The following is a 20,277-nucleotide window of genomic DNA, read 5'->3' as shown; positions in this document are numbered from 1 at the left end:
CTACCTCCATCCCGCTCCTCTTGGTGTATTCCCCATTTTTATCTCACCAAAAGTGATTTTAGAACTTTAAGGGGCTACCTCCATTGGGGGTTATCATTTTCCCCATTTTTGCACACACGTTGGTGCAGGTTATTTTTTTCCCCCTTTTTGTGCATGCAGGATACGTGGAGATGTAGCGGGTTTAGAGAAGTTTACGATAAGAAGGGGCATCCTCGTCGGGTCAAGCCATCTTTGCGCAGTCCTGTGTCATTTGAGCGAAATGGAGAACTGTAGAATAAAAGGGGTGAATCAAATTCCTACCTTTTGTTGAATGCTCCCTTGGAGGAAGTGCAAAACTTCAGGAATCATACTTTGCCATTTGCCTATTCCCGTGTGTATCTTCACATATGTGGAGAAACAGGTCTCCCCTTCTTCTACATCGAGCCGCATACCAACCGTTTCGTTATTGTAGCTTCTACAGAAGGTTAATCAGGCTCTGTGTAAGCGCCGCATATGCTCGCGTGGCCAAAGGTTCATGGGCGAGTTCCGAAATGTGCAAAACGTTAAGGGGTTGTGGAGTGATGGTGCCACGTGGGCAAGTCTCAGGGAAAACAAGGCACCCCTTGGGTAACGTTGTAAAATGAGAAATTCCATATACAGTGTATTGGCGACGAAGAGGCCAATTCAGCCAAACGAACGAGCAGAAGGGGAAACAAAAGGAAGCATAAATTGTTTGGGGTGTAGGCGGAAAATCGCACGAAAGGTAGGTAGCGAAAGTGAGGTAGCTACAACGTTTTTTTCTTTTTATCCACATAAAAGACCCCCAAAAAAAAAAAAAAAAGAAAAAAAAAAACTGTTCATGCAAAAATGTGCCAAAGGAGAAATATACATGTGTGTGTTTTTTTTTTTTTTTTCCAAAAAGTATGAACATTATGGCTAGATACATTCCCGTCGGTTAAATACTTTCTGAACAGTGCATAAATTTTTTCTACATGACCCTTAAGAGTGAAAGCGCCAGCTGATGTGCTCGGTAAACGATGAACGCACATCGAAATGCTCATCAAAGTGACCAGTGTAGTAACTCATAAACTGAACAAATTGAAGTATACGTCGGAGGGACACACTTAAAGGTGATTTCCGTTGCAGAAATGTGCGAAAGGAAGCGCGTCAATTCTGGGAAGAAACGTACGAAATAGTGTTAATCAATTTTTCCGTATTTCTCTGGCTTCCTTCTGTTGTGCATTGCGCGATGCTTGGGCGTTACGCACACGTTAACCACGTTTGACGACAGCACACGGCGCTTAAGCAGTTCGGGAATGGGGTATTTAAACGTACGTGCGTTCGTGCATACTGGTAAATGTCCTGCCGTTCGTGTGTACCCGTAAATGTGCGCGTTTAACTATTTCTGTTTGGGCGTACACGCCTTGGCGCGAACGTGCTTAGTACCTCACATAGATATATACATTACATTTGACCGCTCGTTGGCGAGGCCCATTCTCCTCCCACCCCCTCTGTCTTAACCATTTATTTTTTTTCTTTGAAAAGCGTCGTTGTGCAGAATTAGAGCCTTCGCCGCTTCGCCATCAGATGGTGTTCGTCATGATCGTTTTTTTTTTCCCATACGTGTACAAGTGCTCACCACAAAGGAACAAAAAAAAAGAAAAAAAAATTGTATTTATATAAGTATATATGAGAAAAAGGAAAAAACAGATGTGGCATCACTCCACTGAGTTTTTTTTTTGTTTTCTTTCACATACCGAAAATCGCCCCGTTCAGAAGTGTAGAAAATTCCAAAGTGCGATAATGCGAAAGGAAGTGTACAGCAGCAGTGCAGCTTCGGTTGGAAAGGGTATCCTGGGGAAACGGCAAGTTCTTCACGCTTTTACGCGGTGACCATTTTTTTTTTTTTAAATGTAGAATTTTTCGTCAGCCGATTTTACTTACTGACAAGCCCGCATAAACCATCCTGCAATTATTTCGCCTCTCTTAACTGTGTTTTGTTTTTTCCCCAGTTCCGCGTGTCACCGTGCGCGCGAACACATGGTACGTATTTTCCCTTTTAATTGTGTACACATGTTGGCATTTGCAGCTCCATATGCAGTGTTTACATGAGCATATGCATCCCGGCGACTACGGGGTGGACGTGTAAACTGCCTAAAGTGGGTACGAGAGCTGGAGGGGCGTCCACCAAAAAATTGCCACAGTTTTGTCGTAGCTTTGGCGTACTTTTGCGGCAGCTTAGCGACGGTTTCCGTGTAGTTAAGCATACCCTTCCCCCTGTGCAGTCCGCAACTTTGCGCGTGCACTGTACTCCTTTTTTCTTCACCCGCGCCTCTGGAAGCTAAACTGCTTCTCGTGTGACATGTCCAACAAATTCTAGGTGTACATTGTGAATAAATATTTTACCGCTGGTCGCATGTGACGAATTGCTTACTCTATAAAAAAAAAAAAAAATCCTCAACGTTCATTTTGTGTATAACCATACCGCATGTTCTCCCCCTTTTTTTTTTTTCTTTTTTTTTTCTTTCATCAAAAGGCGCTTTAGCGTAAGCTTGGGGTTATATGTTCCTTCAGCACAGTACTTCTGTGCAGTGCTCCGCAGAACTTCCGTGTAGTACCCCCCACATGTAGCGCCTCCCCCATTTTGAATTTCCAACACTTTGGCTGGGCTCCATTTTATCAATTGCTCTTTTGTTCACCTGTTTCTCACGTGTTCCTCAGGAAAAGTGTAGGAACTCGCGCGCCAAATGCATAGCAGCACGCACGAATGTTCCGTGTACATAAATGGGCGCATACCCACTTGCATACGTATGCCCGACCTTGTGCTTTTATATGTAGGCAAGTTTGTAGAACGCAGTTTATTCGTAAGAGTGCCTCCGTCTCACCGCAACGAAGTGAAGAAAAAAAAAATTGTTACCTTGTGTAATTGTTTCGGTTAAGGATAATTCAGTAGATTGTTTTTTTCTTTTTTTCTCTTTTTTTATTTTATTTTTTTTTTTCTCCCTTTTTTGCATCCTCATCAAGGGGGGTAAAAGCCAGCGCTTACGCATTTGTATGCTTGTGTGCATGCCCATGTTTATCCGAACAACAGTGGGAAAATTAAAAGGCCCCCTTCCCCCTGCAGGGATACATACACATGTGTGTCGCGAGCCACTGCGCACGTGCATGTTGCATCTACACTTTCCGGTAAGCGTACCTGCGGGTGAGGGAGAATTCACCGAAACGTGGCCGACCGTTTGTGGGGTTGTTTCCCTTCTGCAGGCGCGTGGCAAAGCAGTTGTCTTTCTGGGAAGCGGCAGGAACGTAGAAGAGGGTGTGCCATCTGCTCAAATCGGAAGGGCCTCCTTGCATGACCTCCCCCCAAACGCATAGATACACATAGCGACACACACACAGACCTACCTAGCCGCCCTACCACCAACCATGCATCCCCCCGAAGAGAAGCACAGAGATAAGGAGGAGCCGGGCGCCCTACCCTACATCCCCCACGCAGAAAACTACGTCAAAGTGAACAAGTCAAAGTATAACAGGAGCGGAAATTACCATCATAAGCAGGCAAGGGAAAATCAGATCACTTCGAATGCTTACGTAAGCTATAATAATTACTCCTACATGGGTAACAATACCAGTGGGAATTACAACCCAGGGAAGATACATCACCACCAGACAGCCAATGGGAGGTATCACAAAATGGGTTACAACGAAGGGAGTGGCCACTACCTACCCAGGGGTAGAACTTATCGGAGCAACAACGGGGGAGTCAGTAACTCCGTAGGCACCGGTATATGTGAGGAAGAGATAATCGTGCACCAACAGTATAACAAACGAAACGGAGGAAATCGCTACCATGACAGTGTTGCACCCAGCGCGAATGGATTCAAAACGGTGCCAGATGATCCATTGGGGAGAAGTCCTAACGGGGTGCCAGAATCAAACGGAGCGGCCGAGAAAGAGTCCGATGTAGAAGGAATGCATAAGAACATCTACCCAAATGGAAAAGGCCAAAATTGGATTCGCAAAACGAACAACCGAATGGGGAGAGGTTATCCGGCAAGGGGGCAAGCAACATTAAGCGAAAGTGGTCCTCAGAATGGTCCTCGAAGTGGTCCTCAAATTGGCCATCAAAATGGCCAACAAAGTGCCCATCAAAGTGACGAACAAAGCGGCACCCCAAACGAAGCCGAAGTCAAAATGAAAAGCGAAATTGACAGCCAACAGGAGAACCACCACATTATGGAGATGAACAATGACAAGGAAAACCCAAATGGCTTTTCCACCAAGGGGAGAAGAAAAAACAACGGTAAGTACATGAACGCATATAAGAGCGGCGCCAATTACGTCCCTAGCTCCGTGAGCAATCGATCCTCAAACTACTTCGGCGGGGGAATATCCAATCACGGACAAAGCAGAGGCTACGGCCAAATTAACGGCTATGGGTACAAGCAGAATTACCACCAGGTGTACAACCAAAATTACAGCCAAGGGTACAACCAGGGCTACAACCAGAATTACAACCACACCAACGACAACAAGTACAACAACTACAATAACAATCACAACCACAACGGATACAATAACAACGGCTACAATCACAGCGGATACCATCACAACAGCTACCATCACAACTACAGCAGATACAGCAGCTACAACCAGGGGGGCAGCCAAAGTACTGACCGCGAGGCCAGGGCAGCTGCCAAGCTCAGCACCGGTGGAGAAGACCCACTCGGTGAATGCGCCCAAGTCTGCGTAGTGCAGAAGGAAAGCCCTCCAGATGGAGGCGTATCTAAGAGCGATAATTGCGTCGGGGTTAACTCTCCAAGCAACCAATTGGGAGCCACAGCGAAGACGGATGTAGCCCAAGGAGACAACCATATCAAAGGAGGAAGCTGCAACGAAAGGAATGGCACGTATGCTAAACCTTCCGATGTAGAAGTGGGCACAGAAGAATGCTTGAAGGTAGAAAAGGATGCAAATAAGCAGAGCAACAATTGTGATAGGAACAAGAACATCTACGATGGAAGCTGCAACAGTGAGGAGAACCCACATGGCAATCATCAAGTCAGCAGAGGTGGCCACCTGTGCGGCAATGATACAGTTTCGAACTTAGGCGATGTAGTAAAACATGTTAAACATGACAAGTGTGATGTTGTGGAGGTACTTAGGAAGGACCACTGTAGCAGTAAAGAAAGTCTGCATAGCGATGGAAGAAACAATGTAATGGGAGGCTCTCCTTATGTGCAGGCAAATAATGGAGTGACCGCAACCTCCCCCAAGGGGAACTACTCACCAATCTCGTTTAGTAAGAACGGTGCAAGTAGGAAGAAGGCGTTAAACAGAAGCTCCCCCCCTGTGTACAGCTCCAACTATGAAATTAACATCCATGGGAGTTTCTGGAGAGGGAAGAATATCGTATCCAATGGCAATATCGGTGGAGCTCGTTCGGATGACCCGAATGGGAGGGATCCCCTTCCAGGAACCCCCCCAGCAACACATAAGGGTTACAAGCGTAGCGAGCGTGTAGAGGAAAGTACAAAATCCCTTGTTCATAATGACCTTGTGACGACCACCCAGAGGGACTACATACCGAACGTTACGCAATTGGAGAGGGGTCACTCGTTTGATGAGGATAGCACTGTGACAAAGGAGTATGACGTGTCAGGGAATGGAGAGCTCCAGGTGGGGAATCCTTGTGGTAGGACATTAAGGGAGGATGAAGCATGGGAGGCGTCTCCTGGGGGGGAGCTTCATCAAGAGGAGTTCCACATGGATGGCGTCTGTCGGGATGGGAAGACAACCATAGGGGAACAAGACACTTCGAAGAGGAACCTACCTATGGCTACTGTACCGAATGGGGTAGGAGAAGAAGCGCATGTATCGGGTGAAGCGAGGCAGTCCTTTGATCATGCAGAGACAAGTCATGGTGGCGACCGAGCTGGGAACCATTTCCCAAGACGCCTTTTAAGCCGTATCGCGAATTATGAGGGTGGAAGAACCGACACAGTTGCAGGGGGGTACCTCTCAGGGGGGGGAGACTACAACGAAGTCAATGGGAGTTGTAACCAAGTGAGTGGCAATCACACTCAGTGCGGGGGTGACTACTACTCCAGCGCGTGTAGTCAAAAGGTAGGTAGTCAAAACGCAGGTAGCTGCAACGTAACGAATGGCAGTCACAACCCGGGTGCAGCGCCCCCTTCCCATGAGGCGCAGGAACCTCCAGAAATGCACAGAAGCGGGGCATATAAAAAGCAAAACAACGTGTTTCCCCCAAACGCGCTTAAGAGACATGGGAGGAATTCGAAAGCAGGCAAATCTCAATTCCCAAGCATGCATGAATGTTTCTTCTCTACAAATAAACGGAAAGGGGGGTCTACTCAGAGGAGTGAACCCGTTGAAGAGGTGGACGAAGCGGGTAGGCAGTTCATTCTGGGCGAATCAGTGTATGGCATGAAAAATGAGGGGACAGTCTTTGTAGGAGATTGCAGTTACACAGATGGGTCTCCATTTTGTGCTAAAGGCAAGATATTGTCAAGAGAAGGTGCAGTGGAAAGTTCCACTTACGACGCGGGTGAGGTGCATTCTGGAGACGGCAAGCCTAAATATAACAGGAAGGAGGAGATCTCCTCCACGACGGACAGCACAACGATGAACTGCTACAGAGTTGAATTGAAGACGCTCAAGGAGGAGGTTCAAATCGGTGACAGCAGTTGGACTCCCGATAAGGGTTCCCTTTTGGTGAAGCCTAACCTAACCCAGGTTAGAGACAATGAGCATCTCAAATTGATCATGCCGGTGAATGCATGGAAGAAAGAACCCATCCTAAGGAAGCAAAAAAAGGGAACCAATGCGGAGAAATTTAAGCGACCGATCATGAGCAGAGATGCCGGGGTGACCAGAAAGGAGAGAGGAGGGATTGGCGGCTTGGTCAAGGAGGACCACACCATGGATCATAGCGATAACGACCATGACAAGCAGCATGATGAGCAGCATGAGCAGAAGCACGCCGTCCAACAGAGATTCGATCGGGCCAACGCACCAACTGCCCCTCCAAAGCACCGTAGGTCTAGATCGGAAAATATCCATTGCTACCAAAATAATGAATTCAAAAATTTAGAAGTGGCAATGATGAAGCCCCACATGGACACCTTCAAGCGGACGGTGAATGTCAAGGGGGTGAGGACCATCCTAGAAAAGGTCTTAATTAGCTACATCGATGGGGATGTGGTGGAGAGGGGAGTGTCCAGGACCTTGGGCGCACCCAGTGCGCGAATGAAGGAGCATCAGAAGGGCAAGGTCCAGTGCACACTTGCTGAAGCAGCATCTGTTTGCAGTTACGTGGAGAGGGGCAAATGGATCAGCTCAGTCAACAGAACGGAGTGCTTTTCAGAAAAAGAAACGACAGTCAGGCAGATCGGTGCAGTTAAGACGGACACTAGTGAAAAAGACAAAGCGATTTATTTCCTCGGGGAGCATCTTAACTATGGTAGTAATGTGAAAACTCAGAACACCTTCCTTTGCTTACCAATCGAGAGGGCCCTCCTTCTGGAGGGGGACCCCAACACGGATGATGACGAAGCCGACAATGAGGAGGATGGGAACGATGCGGCAGAGGGCGATGCGGATCCGGAGCAGTGGGAAGACAAGCGGATCAATTGTAGGCCTGGAGAGGAACAAGGCTCCCCTCTTGAGGGAATGGTCAGAGGAGAGTTCCTGAGCAGGAGGGACTGTGTGGGTGCCGCCGATGCGTGCGGAGGGAGCAGCCGTGGAAGTGTTAATTGCGACAGAGGAAGCAACTACGGTGAACGCGGCCATTTCGGTGGGAGAGGTCACCACGGAGGGAGAGGTCACTACCGAGGGGGTGGCAACTACAGAGGAAGAGGAAACTACGGACGGGGCGGTCACTACGGGAGGCGTGGCAACTACCACCGAGGTGATGTGCACAACAAAGTAGTCAGCCGCGACAACATGTTGAAGTTTTTTCCCCAGGAAACCACTCCCCCACAGAGGAACCTCACAAATGGAAATACCACCGGCGGCTACTCCAAGAATGAGGTAATGCAGGACAGGAGGTATGGCGAAAGGGGTGTAATTCAAAATGATTTTATGTTAAGTGGAGTATCAGCCACAGGCACGGGTACCACAACGACGGCGACGATAGAGTCGATGGCGACGATGGACAGGAATGCTTCAAACTATGCGCAGTCCAAGGTGCAAGTCAACAGTAGTACCGGCAGAATGGCTAGTCATCAGATCGGCCACAAGGGCTTCTTCGCCGAGCTCCCCGAGCGGCGCAGGAGAAACGTCAACACGTCGGATTACTGCTACATGAGCGGTCAGAACGACTCCTCCACGGAGAACTACCCCCAAGGGTGCAGCGTCGGGAGTACCGATCAGAGCGGAGTCCAAAATAACAGCTACACTGCCAACCAAGGAAGTAGCGAACTTGCGGGTGAAGCCCAGAATTACAGTTTCTATGCGAATCGCTTCGAAGGTGGTGAGCATCCAAAAGGAGAGGACCCCATAGGTGGTGGGGCTCCTGTGGACAGCATGAAAGGGATGAGAAGCGTGAACGGGGTAAACCGCGCAGAGGGAAAAAGCATGCGCGATTTTAACGGAGGTGCATTTAACGAGGGGTACGGACGCCACAACCAGAGTCACATGAACGACTTTACCCAGAGGAGGCAGCAGAGAAACGGAACCGCCAATCATTACGGAGTGGGAGGGCAGCAATGGAGCAACCAAACCACGAACAACACAGGGAACAATAGGAACCATTTTAACAGTTACGTGAACAGAAACGGGACCATGCGAGATAGTCGGTTCCCCTCGCAGAGTAATGTCCCCACTGGGAACATTTTTCCTTATGCGGATGGGGGAAGCATGCCTCCCCATCACGGTGGAAGTGCCACGTTCAGCAGTGGCATTGCGGAGACCGGCTCCGGTTTCTATCCTAATGAGGGCGTACTGAACCCAGGGAACAACGGAGAGAGTGTCGATGGGGGGTATCATTACAACGGTGGCTGCGACACCACGTTTAAGTCAGCTGCCCCCGTTAGTGGTTGTAGAAAGGGTAGGAATGCACCGTACGTAGGTGGATACGCGGCTAACTGTGCAGTGAATTATGAGACTAATTGGTCCGCCGTCGCCGGCCCCAGTACATCGCCCCACTTTGCTGCGCCACCAATGAGTGTGCACAAAAGGATACAGGGAAAGAGGAACCACGTGAACGCAGACGGCTTCAACAACGTTCCAACATTCGATGAGCTCAAGTGTGAGGACAGCGAGGTGGCCATTAATGACGCATCGGAGAATACATCACCGTGTGGGATGGCAGGTAAGAGGTGGGCAAAAAATTATGCTCGTCACACTGGGATGCACTATGGGAATGACAGGAGGCAGAGAAGCAATGGAGGGGTTATGCAGTCCAGGAAGACACAGCCAAGTCAGCACGAAGAGAACGAGAAGCGCGAGGAGCATGAGCATACGATGTATAGCGGGAGGCAAGACGTAATTCAGAGGGATGATATCGACTCAGTGGGGGAAGCTGACCATGGAAGTCATCCTGATGGGCCTAGGAGCAAAAGTCAAAACAGGTGGATGAGAGGTGTGGAAGAAGTCTCCTACGGCAGGGACACAAGATCAGAAAAAGGAGAAAGGGAAGGCGACGTTGGAATGGATGTTATGCATGGTAAGAATGACCGTCGCGGAGAGGGAGAGCCCCACAGCGAAGAAGAAGAAAATGAAACGGGAGATAACGGGGAAAGCCTATTCAAGAGGAAGAATCGGCTTCAGCTTCCGCACGGAGATCGAGAAGGTATACTTGGGAAAGCCATGCGAAAAAAAACAGATGGTCTGCGTAAAGGTGATTTATTAGTCGGTACACCTCCCTGTGATGATGTGCTGGCAATAGATCCGGCGAAGGAAAGGAAGTGCGTGGAAATGGTTAGGGGAAACGGAACAGAAGGAATGCCTCCATCCCATTTTGAGGTGGTCCTTGGTGGGGAAAACAGCGCCTTCAAAGGGGAAGCGAAGCAGAGCCAGAGAAAAGACAATATAAAGTCAAACCGCTTAACCAGCAGCCGAATGGGATCGAGCCACACGAAAGTGGGACATGCTAACTCCTCGCCACGTGAGCAAGTAGCGAGTAAGATGAGATCGCCAAAGCAAGGGGGTAACAAGACCGAAAGGAAAAGGGAGAGGGCATGTAACGAGTATACACCATACGAAGGTTATATTCGGGGCACGAACGACGTTTCAAACATAGAACCCGTTTTTTGCACCTTCGAAGGAGAGAATGCAGATGATTATAATGACCCTACGGAGGAAGTGAACCAATTCGACCACACCGCACGGGACTACGAGGTGTGTGCGACTGACCAACAGCAACTAATCCTTGGAGACAATCCGCACGGCAGTGCTGATGTGTATACCCAAGAGACGAGCTCCTTCTTAGGAGATGGCAGAAGCGAGCCAAACGAGAATACCAACAAGGGGAGTTACCGACGGAAAAATAAAAACAAAAAAAGCACGTACGAGAAAGGTGCGAATGACACAGGTGCATACAATAACAGGGGAGGCAGCAGATCGGCAAAGGGAAAAAAGAAGTGACGTTGCGTGAAGGAGGTGCGAGAGGGGGACTACAGCGAAGCTTCCCACTTTAACATGCGAACGGAGAAGGAGCACATCTAAGAAGTACAGCACGATGAGAGGTTCTCACCGCAGAGGCATATCCCCCACCGGGTTGATGATGCAGTGAGCTTTATATAGTGTGCGTATATTTCTATTTTGCCCCGCATGAGGAATCGCCCAGGGACCCATTTTGAACCACGCTGCCTTTTCACACTTATTATTCTTCTGGCGACGTGTCTCTCTCCATTTAAAGCGATTAATCAATTGCACTATTCGTGCGTGATGCATGCGGAGTGGTCGCTAGCATTTTTTTCTTCTTCTTCCCCCACCCCGTGTATGCAAAGTGAACTCTACGACTTAAGGCGAAACATTAACTTATCCAGTTCATTAGTTCGATAAAGAAGTGTTTTCCTTTCATTGAAGCGGCCAGAGGGGACAGTTGGTATATGTCCTCACGAAGACGTAGTTTTCCCTCCACGGGACAGACGTCCCTAAACTCTGCCAATTGACATTCCAAGGAGAATTCTCCTTCACGCGGTGGTAAAAATGATATTGGCAAATATAAGTAGGCTACTCAAATGCGTTAGTGAAAGAAAAAAAAAAAAAAAAAAAAAAAAAACGGGTTGGCCGTTCGCAGGGTTACAAGGCAGATTAGGAGGCAGGATTAGACGTGTGTCTGACCCGCATCCCAGCCCCTGCTGCACAGTGCATACAGTATGTACGTTACCCCATGTATACCTGTGTGTGTATACATATCTGCGCTTGGGTGTGCACCCATTTAGCGCTGTCTCGCCCCCCAACGCTAAGTATTCTTAGGTCTGCGGAAGAAGAGCACATTGTTTTGGTTCTTCAGGTAGCCAAAGTGGTTCCACCCCGTGCTCATGGGGATGCGTAGGTAGTACTTCACGTCGAGCTCGTGGAGAAAGGGGAACTTCTCATTGGAGAAGCCGTCATAGTAATCATTTCTATCCTTCGAGTTGCCATTAACATTGAGCTTCTGATTGTCTAGGATGGATTTTACCTTTTCTTCGAAGAGTCTACTCACTTCTATCGCTCTGTAGAGATAATGTTCGTCCTCCGTTTTGATGAGGTAGACGACGGGTCCTAGTTGGGCTGCATACTGCACGTTAAATAGCTGGTGCGACAGGAGGAAGCTTTCGTTCAGAGAGAAAACGGGTTCTAGAATCTTCGAGAAGTCAGGTGCATCTAAGATCCTTTCAAAGAAGGAATCCTTTTCCCTCTTCATTTTATTCATCAGGCAAATTAATTTGTCTCTTTTCTCCCTGTCGGAAACGTCCTCATTATATTCGCCATCGGTAAAGGGTGCATTTCGAGTTGACAGGACGAGTCTTTCTTCAGGTTGATTTTTCTGATCAGATTGATCGTTCTGTTGAAGTACGATGCTGTGTTGGAGTACGTTGCTGTGTTGAAGTGCGTTGGCGTGTTCGCTCGGGTTGTCTCCACCACGTTGGTTCTTTTTTAATGGTGGTTCCCCTCGTAGTGCTGTCTCTTTTCCGGTAGCATCTTCCTCGTTGCCTTCCTCCCCGTCTTGAACTGCCTCTCCATTGGTTTCCTCCTGACCTCTGCTCATTACCACAGACATAGGCATAGCCATAGGAATAGGCCTGGCCATTTTATTTCTGTATTCCTGTGGAAGGTCCCCCTCCTCCTGTGGAAGGCCCTCCGACGTGTAGTAATACCTCTCGAGGAGCTTCACCTCCGCATGGTAGTACTCATCGGTGTCGTCTACCTCATCAAAAATGCCAACCGTCTTGAGGTTCATTAATTCGGTAAGATTAGGAAAAGGTACATCTAAGTACTTGTGTTGGGTTCTACACTTATTCCTGTATGTCTCATAATCCGCGTCGTCAATTACATTTTTTGCATGTCTATACAGGAACATGCGATCGATGTAGTGATACTTCATCTCCTTGTTCTTCGCATTCTCGATGATTTTGTTTAGCTTACTTTTGCTAATGTAATATTCGTCGTCCGCTTCTAGCAATTCGTCAATGAAGTTTAACTCTCCCTTCCGCTGTATGTTGGAGTAAATATCCTGGAAGAAAGCTCTGCTGAAGAGGTACTCGGCATCGTTCTTCAGCACTGAGTCGTCTTCTTCGTTCGGCTTCATCGGCTCCACGTTTTCTGCGGGAAGGTGTAGGAAGGAGTAGGAAGCATGTGGGGGAGAAGTAGGGTGTGTTAGCAGACGGAGTAAGATGTATGGGCGAAGGAAGTAAGATGTATGGGCGAAGGAAGTAAGGTGTGTTAGCGGACGGAGTAAGATGTATGGGCGAACGAAGTAAGATGTATGGGCGAACGAAGTAAGATGTATGGGCGAACGAAGTAAGATGTATGGGCGAACGAAGTAAGATGTATGGGCGGACGAAGTAAGATGTATGGGCGGACGAAGATGTGTTCGGAGACGAATTACGATGTATGGGCTGCCTCGCCTCGCCCTGTTCAATGCAGTTACCCTTTCGCTTTATATCTCCATTTTCAAACTGCTCCGCGTTCTTAAAGAAGCAAGTGTGGAAGAGGGGGTTGTCGGAGTTCTTCTCAGAGCAGCAGTCCTTCTGCCGGGAATTTCGTGAGGTCTCCAGACATCGACTACTGTTGTAACTTGGTGGGGGCGCTTCGCTCCTAAAGGAGTAGACGCTTGGTTCATTTGTGACGTCACTGTAGTAGAGTTCATTAAGAGACTTGCACCTGATGGCATCACTGTGTCTGCGCGTGCTTGTCTTGTGATTCTTTTCTCCATCCATATATTTATTTAAGTAATTGGAGTCGGAGTAATTGTATCTGTCTTGCTCCCTTAGAAACTGCGTGGTGTGTCTTCTCTTTAGTGGGTGACTGTCGATTATTTTTTTTCTTTCTTCGTCATCCTTCTCCACGGGATGGGGACGACGGCGTGTCCCGTTATCTGTCCCAGGGACATTCGCCTTATATAGGTCTATTTTTTTTCTGACCTCCGCGTCCGTGGAAATACGTAGTGCACCTTTTTTGGCATTGCCTGTCGGTGCAACTCCTTCTAAGTATAACTTATTCTCCAATTCACGTTCTAAGTTGAAGCTAGAAATTGTCGACTGAGAGTTCACATACAAGGGGAGGGTGTCTCTGAATGTATTCTGGCTATCTGCATTTTGGCTACTTACATTTTGGCTACTTACACTTTGGGTAGCTACATTTTGACTACTTACATTTTGGCTATCTACATTTGTGTTAATAAGGTATCCTTTTGAGTGTTCACTCTGGGTGGTGCTACTCAAGATATACGTTTCGTTTAGATTCCTTCTATGGTCTGTCATCTGTAGGTTCTGATTCTGCAGTGAATGGTTTGATTCTGTTACCTGTCCCGGATGAGCTAACCCCGCAGTGCTGCCTCGTCCGTCCAGCCTGTTAAGGTAGTATGCCTTACTCATCTTTAGGTAGTTTTTTTCATTGTGTTCATATATTTTGGATTTGTCCCTTTTCATCGTTTTGTTCACTATGGATCGGACGGCGGCACTCTTCTTAATGCTCTCATCGACGCTGCTTCTGAGTTGCGTTCTGCACTTAAGTGGGGTGAACTTTTTGTTTTGGTTGGACAGAGAGTAAGGAGAGGAATACTTCCTTCGCTTGGTGAAAGCATTGTTAAAGTTGTAGTTAAGGTAATCTATGTGGTTCCTTTGGTGTGCGTTTGGTTCATTGGCAACTGAGATGGTGCACCTCCTTTTTTTCGCCACCGGTTTGCAGTCGTCGCTTACTTTGGTGGGGGCGCTGTACCTCGAGCTGAATATCTTGTGGATGCTCAGGTTTATGTTGCACCCGATGTTGTCGGACGACATATTGGCTTGTGTCTCCGAGGGAAGCGTTATCGCGGCGATGCGGTATTGCGTTATCGTGCTGATGCAGTGGGCGATGTTGCGTTATCGTGGCGAAGGTGCCACGTGGGAGTGGTTCCCTCTTTGTTGCAGCTGATCGGAACAATCGCGGGCTAGTTCTGCCGTTCTTCACCGTCGTGTGCACAACGTGTTTGGCTCACTACATGCCCCCCCCCGATGGGGGTAACCTCACCCAAGGGGGAGCACACAAATGGTGCGAGAGAAACAATTTGGCCGGAGGGAACCCCTTGGGGAGTCTCCTTCATACGTGGTTGCGTGTGTGCGAGCTCGCGTGGGGGATTGCGCACGCAGGTATGCAAGTGTGTACGTGAAAGTGTGAGGCATAAGCGATTGTTCGTGCGTATGCTTGCACGCACACGAGTTGGCCTTTTCGCCTTTGCCTTTTTGCCTTCCCTGTATCACCTCCCGTTTCGCCCTGAACTGCGCATACGCCCTGGAGAGGCACGAATTCCAAAGGTACACGCTCCAACGAAGCAAAACTCTTTGCACTTCACACGCGTGGTTGGAACAGACGAGTGGAAAAGAAGCCAAAGGAGGGGGGGCGTGAAAAAAGAAAGAAAAAAAAAGAAATACAAATAAAGGAAAGCTCAAAAAATGGGCCAGCACAAAAAAAAATAAATAAAAAAAAACTTTCGTACAATTAAGAAACAAATGCAATATTATATTCACCCCTTTCGAGTAAAACTGTTCAGGCTTGGACGACATGGACGAGCGTACATACGGCGACATGACACCTATTTACTCCAATGCATTTCCACTTTTATGCATATGTACCGTCGCACAGGATTGTGCATTTGGTGCACCCTCACGGAAACGAAGTGCTGCCTGGACGACTCACCCGCAACACAAAAGGGTTACGCTTCTGTTCTTTCTGCAGCAGAGCGCATATTGCTAAATGCTACACTATGATGGCACACATTGTGGTGTGTTCCTTTTTTTTTCCCCCTTCTCTTTTCCTTCCAATTTGTTCACCAAAATGGTTGTAATTTTTGCGTCATGGCCACTTCTTCCAAGCGTGGTGTGAGTGCATGAGTGCGCCGAATGTGGGGGGGAATCGCATTCCCAGCGACTTCCGAGCAGTTGGATGTTTATGCAGGGTCATCTATTTTTTTTTTTTTTTTTAACATACCAAAATGGAAAAAAAGAAGAATAACAAGTGAGGACAAGAGGCAAGGGGGGAACTTCCCTTTTTTGTCGTGAGCACATGAGGAGAAGAAATTGAAAAGGCATTCGTTCCTCTTGCTCACGTGTGGTCAGTTGCTTCACACGTTCGTTGTTACCTTACCCCTTTTTATTCTTTCCGTGTACATGCATACTTGACCCATTCGGCACACTTGGAATAGTTGACCCATTTCTTACCTTTTTCTTTGCTCGACCAGTGGTCCATGTGGCCGCGCTGGCCCACTCTGCGAACATGCTCCGCTAGCGCAGGCGCTCGGAGCGGGGCGAAGTGGATGCCTCCTCGTGACAGGGAACTTTCGTGTGATAGGCACCCTCTCCACGTTCCTCCCTTGTGCCGCCTCCCCACCGGCGTGCGCAACAATGCGATCGCTTTTTAGAAAGCGAATGATGACCTTCTACACAGTTCATCCGCACGATGGGAGAGGTCAACACTTAAGTCCGTTGAAGTTCCCCGGCTCGGTCATATATGTACATGATGAGAATGTCCTTAAGTATGAAAAGAGCATAATGCAGTACATGGGTACGGACATCATCGGGTTTGATACAGAATTCGTTTTGGAGATAAGTGGAGACCGTTCCAACCATTTGGACAGCGGGAAGGTTCCCCCAAGAGGTCAACCACTGAGGGACGCCCTCCGTAGCGACGGGATGCAAAATAGCATTTCATCAGGCGCATCCCCACATAGAGTAGACCTAAGGAAGGAGACTAAATTGAAAGGGTTCACGGCGATGTCGACAGAAGGTAGTTTTTTAAAAAGAGTACACAGGAACAGGTCCCCACCATGCCGTGAGAAGAAAACGCTGTGCCTGATTCAGCTCAGCTCGAAAAATCTCTGCTTCGTTTTCAACATTAACAAACTGAAGGGGATGATCCCCATGTGTGTGAAGGAAATTATGGAGGATGAAAAAATAACGAAAGTGTGCCATGACATTCGAAATGACAGAGATATGTTCCAAGAGAAACATATTCAGATAAGGAACACTTTCGATTTATATGATTTTTGCATGCAGAGTTTTCTCTACCCTCCTTCATTACAATTCTTAGTTAAATTATTTCTTAAAAAAAATTTAGAAAAACATTTTCGAATGTCCAACTGGTTAAGTGATGACTTGAGGGAGGAGCAAATTCTGTATGCTGCTGCCGATGCGTATGCGTCGAGGGAGGTCTATATGGTTTTAAAGCAACTGGGAAAGGTGAATCAGTCGTGTGTGTTGAATCAGCCTTGTGTGCCGAGTGATCCGTGTGTGGCTTCAAATGGGAAGACTAATGTAACCTCCCCTGTGATGGATCCACATCTGATGAGTGCAATCCATAAGGAGGAAAACCCAAGTGACGCAAAAAGGCTTCATAGTGAGACCCCTCAAGAGAGAGAAAGTAAAAATGATGTCTTTTCAGCGGAGGCGCAGCAAAGTAGTAACACCCAAATAGTAGATGAGACGGAGAGGCGCACTGCTATAATGCACACCTCTGTCACGACGAATAAGCAGAATGACACTACGCTGGGGCGAAACTCCACGGGGATGGAAAAACAAACATATGCATTTTTTGGAAGACACCAGATAAGCACTATTCATGAGTTAAAAAATAAAATCCACGTGAAATGCGCACAATTGTGTAACATATCCTTTGTTGAAGAAATGGTTTTTGCAGGCAGTGGCTATAAAAACCGGATGTCCTTGCAGGACGTGGAGAGAGGCAGGTCCCTCATCGTGCTGCATTCGCAGGGCTTCGATGAGGAAGTCAGGTGCTGCCACGAAATATTGAGTTATATGGACAGCGCGGCGTAGGACTTGCACGAAACACGTTGCGGGGGTTGCAAGCTACGCGTTGGAGTTGCGCGTTTCGCATTGCCCCTAAGTGGCCAACTGAGGTCCCCGCGGGTGTCAAAGGTACAACTCACCATTTTCGCAACATTTCAGCTAGGTAGCCAGCTAGCTAGCTATTTTTTTTTTTCAAAATGTGCACATAACTGCTGCGAAAAAGGAAAAAAAACTGACATATTGAGGCGTCTTTTCTTTTTTCCTTTTTGTTTGTCTTTAAAATGTGAAATGTAATGTGCGCGTTGGTGATTAGCAGTCTGCGTGTGGGGGTTCCCCAGGGTGGACACAACGCGATGGTCCCTGGTGAATGGCCCGAATGGTGGACGGCCCGAATGGTAGATGGTCCAAATGGCGCACCTTCCCCCCGTCAGGCGAAGGAGAAGTGGCTCTTGTTCTTGGAGGGGTAAGACACGGAGTAGTTCAAAATGCAATCGTATATAAAGGTGGGGGTGACGAACAAGGGGAGCTTTCTCTTCTTTTTCTTCCTGTCCTGCAGCGAGTTATAAAAATGGACTGCATTCGGATCGTTGCAGTTGGCAACGACAATGTACTCGGCATCGAGGGGGTCTTTCACAATCTTCCCCTCGCCAAGAGTTATTAAAGCTTTACACAAAAATAGCGCATCGTAATAATTGGGCTGCTTCACACTCGCAATGTTGAATATATAAAAAAATTGTTTGCTGAAGAGTCTATCGTGAGCTAGCTTTTGTCTGGTGTTGAAATTTTTGTTCCTCACAATGAATTCATTTTCAGTGCAAATGCTGTTCCAGTAGACATCGGTGTATTCAGGCCACCTTTGATATTTTTTTAAAATGATATCAATTGCTTTTTCCTTTAGCATGTACACATCGCTAACGAGGCTACATAAGATTTTCGGATCATATAAATCCACGTGTTCTTTTTCATCTGGGACGATACAGAAACTTATCTTGTTCCATTCGTATATGTCACTTGGCATGTCGTAAATTTCGATTCCTTTTGTCCCTGCCCCATTTTTCGTTATTAGTCCCTTTGGGTCATACGTAAAATTTGGCGGCTTCAAATGTTTGAGTTTGTTCAGTTTATTGTATATGATATCTCTGTAGTAGTTGTTTGCCGCCCCGATAAGCTTTATTTTATTCACTTGTTCCCTTCCTTCGTAGTAACTTGCATCGACGTTGTGCGACAGCTCGTCTGAGTACGACGAGTCCGTGCTCTCGTAGCAAATGTTCAGTTTGCAATTTTGCTTTGTCTTCTCTATATCGCTATCTGGTATTATTTTCCTCTTTCTTTTTAACGAACCCATTTGTGTGGCACCCTTTTTGGAATTCTCTAAAGTCACGCTGGAGGCGCCTCCCCTGGGGTCTCCCTCCACCACCAGCTTCTGCTTAGCAAACTTGTAGCAGTCGTAGTAGGAGCAGAGTTTATAATCGAGCCCTTTGAGGACATTCGCATGGAACGTTTTGAAATTCGTTTTCTTCACTGTCCAAATGTTTTCCGTCTTGTCCCAGTGGAAGAGGTTAAGCTCCTTCATCTTTCGGACCACTTCCTCATTATACGGCACGATTTTTACTTGCACCGAGTCGCTCCTCACCGGGTTGTGCACGATTATGTGTTGCATGGCGAACATGCTGCTCCTCGCGACGTGTTCAACGAACCCGCGCTTGTCCCTGCGCGAGAAGAGGGCCGCGTCGTAATGGTTGGCGGGGTCGCCAAGATTGGCTGTCTGGTTTGCACTGGGGGTGGGTGGGCCCGCCTTCCTCGTCTCCCCCAGGTCTGTTTCACCCGGCGGTTTGTTTAGTGGTTCGTTGATTAGCTCTTTTAGCGATCTGTTTAGCAGTTGCTTGGCCGTCTCCCTCCCTGCCTCCTTCGCAGAGGCGAAGTGGCTAAACAGCTTGCAGACGTAGTAAAGAACCTTGTCGCTGACGGTGCCTCCCAGAAAAATGGTCAGCTTTGTCATCTCGTAAATGTAAAAGATGGGGATGTGCCAGACCTTCTTCTCACTCTCCCACTTGACATTTCGGCAGTGGACCTTAAAGTAGGAAGTAATCGTTTTGTTTTCGTTTGTGTACTTGAGCTTCAGCACGAGGTGTCCCTTCTTATCATCCAGCACGTTACTGCACGAAGCGCTGTTATAAAGGATATAGTTGTAAATGTTGCTGACCTCAATGTGTGTCCAGCTGCTCAGAAAGTCTGTCGTCGTCCTCCGTTCGTCAATTAAATTGTTTAAATAAAAATCGAAGTTGTTTCTTTCCTTTTCATCTATGTACACATCCAGGAATATATCATCTGGGAGGAACATTTTTTCAAGACTGATCAAATTTTTGTCAACATTATTCCCCTCGATCTTTTTGAAGTAATGCGTCCTGACAAATCCATTGTCCTCCTCCCCCTTGTGGTACTTGGCTAGCAGGGCTTTGTCGCGATGGCTCATTTGATCTGTTTGTGCGATAACTGAACCATTGGGGAGAAGGAAGGAGGTCACCACAGCAATACAAGTCCCTTCACTAAATCGGGCTGTATATTGGCATCTGCACTGGGATACTTCTCGTGGAAAAAAAAACAGTCTGGGGAGGGGAAACGATGTGTGGCCTGGCTCTTTTGCACGATTTCCTAAGGTTAAGCAGAGGGTACACGCTTCTGTAAGGTCACGCATAGGGTGCACGCTTCCGTGTCAGTGTGTGCAACAGGGTGAGCATACTTATATGTTAGTGTGTGCCGCAGGTTGACCACACTTGTGTGTTTCTTTTTTTTTTTAGTGAGACTGGTGAGCTCGATCGGTTGCCAGTTCTTCCCCAGCTGGCGACTT

At 47.6% G+C, this 20,277-nt stretch overlaps 4 protein-coding genes across 4 annotated transcripts; 2 read left to right on the top strand and 2 right to left on the bottom strand.

Annotated features, from left to right (window-relative positions):
- Positions 1-3,402: 3,402 nt before the first annotated feature.
- C922_04241 (hypothetical protein) lies at positions 3,403-10,584 on the top strand (the record flags this gene model as incomplete). The annotated part of the gene is made up of 1 exon (XM_008819826.1): positions 3,403-10,584. One exon carries the CDS (start codon positions 3,403-3,405, stop codon positions 10,582-10,584), a length of 7,182 nt encoding a protein of 2,393 aa, XP_008818048.1.
- An 823-nt stretch (positions 10,585-11,407) lies between these two features.
- C922_04240 (hypothetical protein) lies at positions 11,408-14,429 on the bottom strand (the record flags this gene model as incomplete). The annotated part of the gene is made up of 2 exons (XM_008819825.1): positions 11,408-12,750; positions 13,079-14,429. 2 exons carry the CDS (start codon positions 14,427-14,429, stop codon positions 11,408-11,410), a joined length of 2,694 nt encoding a protein of 897 aa, XP_008818047.1.
- A 1,599-nt stretch (positions 14,430-16,028) lies between these two features.
- On the top strand, positions 16,029-17,456 carry C922_04239 (hypothetical protein; the record flags this gene model as incomplete). Its single annotated transcript, XM_008819824.1, has 1 exon — positions 16,029-17,456. One exon carries the CDS (start codon positions 16,029-16,031, stop codon positions 17,454-17,456), a length of 1,428 nt encoding a protein of 475 aa, XP_008818046.1.
- A 400-nt stretch (positions 17,457-17,856) lies between these two features.
- Positions 17,857-19,902, bottom strand: C922_04238 (hypothetical protein; the record flags this gene model as incomplete). Its single annotated transcript, XM_008819823.1, has 1 exon — positions 17,857-19,902. The coding sequence occupies one exon, from the start codon at positions 19,900-19,902 to the stop codon at positions 17,857-17,859; it is 2,046 nt and encodes a 681-aa protein (XP_008818045.1).
- Positions 19,903-20,277: the final 375 nt, after the last annotated feature.

The sequence above is a fragment of the Plasmodium inui genome (genome assembly GCF_000524495.1).
Source record: "Plasmodium inui San Antonio 1 unplaced genomic scaffold supercont1.21, whole genome shotgun sequence".
Lineage (NCBI taxonomy): Eukaryota > Apicomplexa > Aconoidasida > Haemosporida > Plasmodiidae > Plasmodium > Plasmodium inui.
The sequence above is the reverse complement of the archived record's forward strand: the minus strand, read 5'-3'. Positions and strand labels throughout refer to the sequence as shown.